This window comes from Chaetura pelagica, unplaced genomic scaffold (assembly GCF_000747805.2).
Source record: "Chaetura pelagica isolate M959 unplaced genomic scaffold, ChaPel_1.0 scaffold138, whole genome shotgun sequence".
Taxonomy (NCBI): Eukaryota; Metazoa; Chordata; class Aves; order Apodiformes; family Apodidae; genus Chaetura; species Chaetura pelagica.
The window spans coordinates 6,542,514-6,546,062 of record NW_009954215.1 but is presented as its reverse complement, the minus strand read 5'-3'; the positions used below and the strand labels follow the sequence as shown (position 1 = coordinate 6,546,062).

The following is a 3,549-nucleotide window of genomic DNA, read 5'->3' as shown; positions in this document are numbered from 1 at the left end:
GGCTGGGGGGGCAGAAGTGCCGGGAGCGCTGCCCGGCTCAGGGGGAGCCTCGCCCCGCTCAGCTGCGGGGCGGACGTGCCCACGAACGGGCCGTCTCCGAGCGCTGTGACAGTCTGACCTGTGGAAGTCGTTTTGCCTCGCGCTGGCTGCTCGTGCGAGCAACTTTCTGGAAGAATTGATCTCTTGTCTGTTCAGTCATCACCGGTTTTAGGCACCTCGGGCAGCTGCAAACGCGTGGACGGGCGGGTTTATTTTCAGCACGGGTGTTACAACGTTCGAAGTAGCAAAGGGAGCTTGGCGTTTGGCTCGGATACCGCCTTGAGAGTTCAGTGACATCTTGAGAGGTAAAAGATCACAGAAGTTCTGGAGAAACAGTCGTGTTCACTCTGAGATTAACGCGGGCGTTTTCTGTAGGGTTTTTGGTTGTGTTTTGGTTTTGTTTTAGCCAAGTGCTTTCAGTGAAATAATCAAGACACGCAGAATAAGGATGGAAGTACAAAAAAAATCATGAGAAGCGCATGTAAAGGTATTGTGCGCTGCATTTTAGGCTTAGGCCCTATCTTACACTTGTTAAAATGTTGAGATAAGGTATTAAGAAATCAAGCCAAGGATCCTCAGTTCTGTAATTTAAGAGGCGGTCACAAGAGGGCGCCCTAACTCCATCCGATTCAGCTTGTTGAGCCCATCAGTTCCATGTTTAAGCTGCGGGCGATGCCTGTGAATGGAAGTGATGACTGGCACTTCATGCAGTTGCTTTTTTCCCCTCATTCTATCATGGTAGTTGATCAGACTTTGACTTCCTGGCTTGTAGCAACACGGACACACCGAAGTGTAAAGAAAGCACTATTGCCTCTCCTGCCCTCAACAACTATGGGCTTTTCCCAATGTCAGGACATGCAGCGATTCAATCCATGGACCCTGCTGGGTCCTCAGGACTGTGTATGTGGTCTCTCTTGCCCTATGTTCACCACTCTCACATTGTTTGTGTTGGAATGTGCAATTTTTACATATCACCTTTCTTCCTGTTGGCAAGCTGACTGCTGCTGTACAATACTTGGTTAAACACTGTATCAAAACGTTGGATCCTTCTTTCCTCCCTTTGCACAGTCTGCTGTTTGCACTTTCCCTTACGTTACAGCAACTTTTGATTTATCTTCTCTTCCTTCCTTCCTTCCTGCTCTCCTGTTACTTCCTCACTGCTACTCTTTCTCTTCCAGCCCTCTGCTCAGCAATTTGAGGGTGAGTGGAACAGAGCAGAGATTTTGGCACTAGCAGCTGGAGCCTGTTACTGTGAGTATTCCATATGCAAAACTCCCACTAATCAATGGGAAATTCTGGGAAAGAAATCTAGCAGGAATGGCTTTTTATAACACAACTGTCAAACCAGCAATGTCTCATGAATGGTACCGAGGACAAGTGGTCTGAGAACAGTGGAGCTGACAGCACTGTTTCCTAAACTGAATTCTGAAAGAGGGAGCAAGTTCTTGCAACCTGTATGAAATGTTATCTAGTACCAATAGGGTGTGCACGAAATGACATGTTGAAAGGCCAGGGCCTCAGGTAGTCACGTCCTTTTGCATGTGTTACCTGGAACCTGCTGACACGTGCCCTTTCTTTCTCTAGTGATTGTAGTTTCTTCATGCTACGGATCTTCCAGAAGCTTTTGCTGCAGTCCCAGTAAACATGGGAGTGTACAGTCATTCCTGTCAGGAACGATCTGTCCCTGTTAAGAAATGATTTCTGCAATTGAATTATTTTTGGCTGGCTTTTTCCTCAAAGACTTCTCCCGTGGATGGCAGAAGCAATCTTCAGTTGAGAATGCCTTATTTATACCAAATAAATAGTTATGCTATTAGCTTAAGTACAGACCAATCAAAGATCTATAGCTAAATGAGAACATGTTGATTCCTCCATTCATTTTCTGAAAAAAAATGCTATGCAGGCAAAAAATGGTGTAGTGCTGAGTTTTCAGAAGTGCTGAGCACACGGAACTCTCCGCTCAGCTGCTGTATAAACATGATTTGAAGGGCCTCTCAGCTTAAATAATGCCATGCTTTTTTAATTTCATACACAGCTTTAGTCTGCACCCACGCTTGTGGGGATCTCAGCTGAAGTAGCACTGAGGCAGGAGGCAGGAGAGTCACTCAAGTCATTCACATCTTTGTAGCAGCCTGGAAAGTTCCAAGGGAGAGCATTCTGATTGTAATTACTTACACCTGAAATAATTCTGACTTTATAATTTTCTGGTTTAGTTCTCTGTGCGTATGGGGAGATAATTATCTTCCCATGGTTAATAAAGATGAGGAACATTAATTAGTGAATGCATCTACTACTTTGGTTATTAAAAACGTTTATGTGGATTGGTAGCACCTTAGTCTGGTGGTCCAGAATCTGTGCATATTTTTGTGTCTTGCTTGTCTGATGGTGTTTGCAGGAAAACCACTGTACAAAACCTATACTTGAATTTTCACTAGTTTCAATAATATTATTCCTGACTAATAAAGTACAGGAAGTGTGGGGGAAAAACCTACTAATAAAATGAGAGGCATTAATACCTGAAATTCTTATATTTTTTTAAATGCCATTTTAGAAAGTGGATTTGCATTCCAAAGGCATCTATTTCTGTGCTTTCCTGAATAGCTTAATGTTTGTTTCAACCGTGTTTGTCTGTGCATTCTAGAGCAGAAAATGCTACTATGATTTTTAGTTCAGAAAAAAACAACAACAAACCACAACTACTTTAGCTAATCTTCAATATTTCATAAAAATCCTAATGTATAAAAAAATCAGAAATATTGAGTAGGGGAAATATCCAAACTGACTAGATGGCAGCAGAAATTAAATGCTGTGGAAAAGGTAACTCAGTGAAAGGAAATATACCAGGATTGTCTTGGAGTCTCTGATCTGACTTGGAATACAAAGTACAGCCTCCCAGATGACCAGTATGTGACTGGAGAAATGGTCTGATCACCATCATTTATCTAGTTTATATAGCTCACAGTGAAATCTGCCTGAAGTTCACATTCTCAACAACCATCCTTAGCAGTTTGCAGAAAAAAAACAACAACCACATAATGAGAATAAAGCCTTTATTAAGCCCATGAGCCCATCGCTTATTTGTCTATGCTTAAAGATGTTTGAAAGATTAATGATTAACCTGGAAGTGGTTTAGAAGTTCTTTTGAGCAATCCAGTCAGCAGCAGGGATGGCTTTTATTGCCTGTCCGGTTGTCTGAGCCTCTGCTGGGAGGGAGCGGGTGTGTTGTGGGCAGAACCGGAGCCCCAGGTGCGTGTTAAAGCGTTTTGCCTCGTCGGGAGCATCGCGGGGAAGCGCGTTTTGACACAGCCCCTTGGCCTCGCGCTGTGGGAAGAGGAGGCTGATCTGGGGGTGTTGGTGTGATGCGGGAAGCACCGCGCGGGTGGGACTTTGGGAGAGGATGCGTGTCCCGGGGGTGGCAGCGCTGGGGCCAGCGAGCACCGCCCCGTGTGTGCGGGGCCAGCAGAGCCCGGGCCAAGTTCCCCCCCGCAGCCCTTGGCCTCCCGGCCCCCC

The 3,549-nt window shown here is 45.1% G+C and overlaps 1 protein-coding gene across 1 annotated transcript in view; it reads right to left on the bottom strand.

Moving 5' to 3' along the window:
• The window catches only part of EIF3B (eukaryotic translation initiation factor 3, subunit B), an 18,734-nt gene extending 18,398 nt beyond the window's left edge, over window positions 1-336 (bottom strand). Inside the window, exon 1 of the mRNA XM_010003344.1 lies at window positions 216-336. Coding sequence (XP_010001646.1) covers window positions 216-336 — 121 coding nt within the window. The remainder of the gene's footprint in view (window positions 1-215) is intronic.
• Window positions 337-3,549: the final 3,213 nt, after the last annotated feature.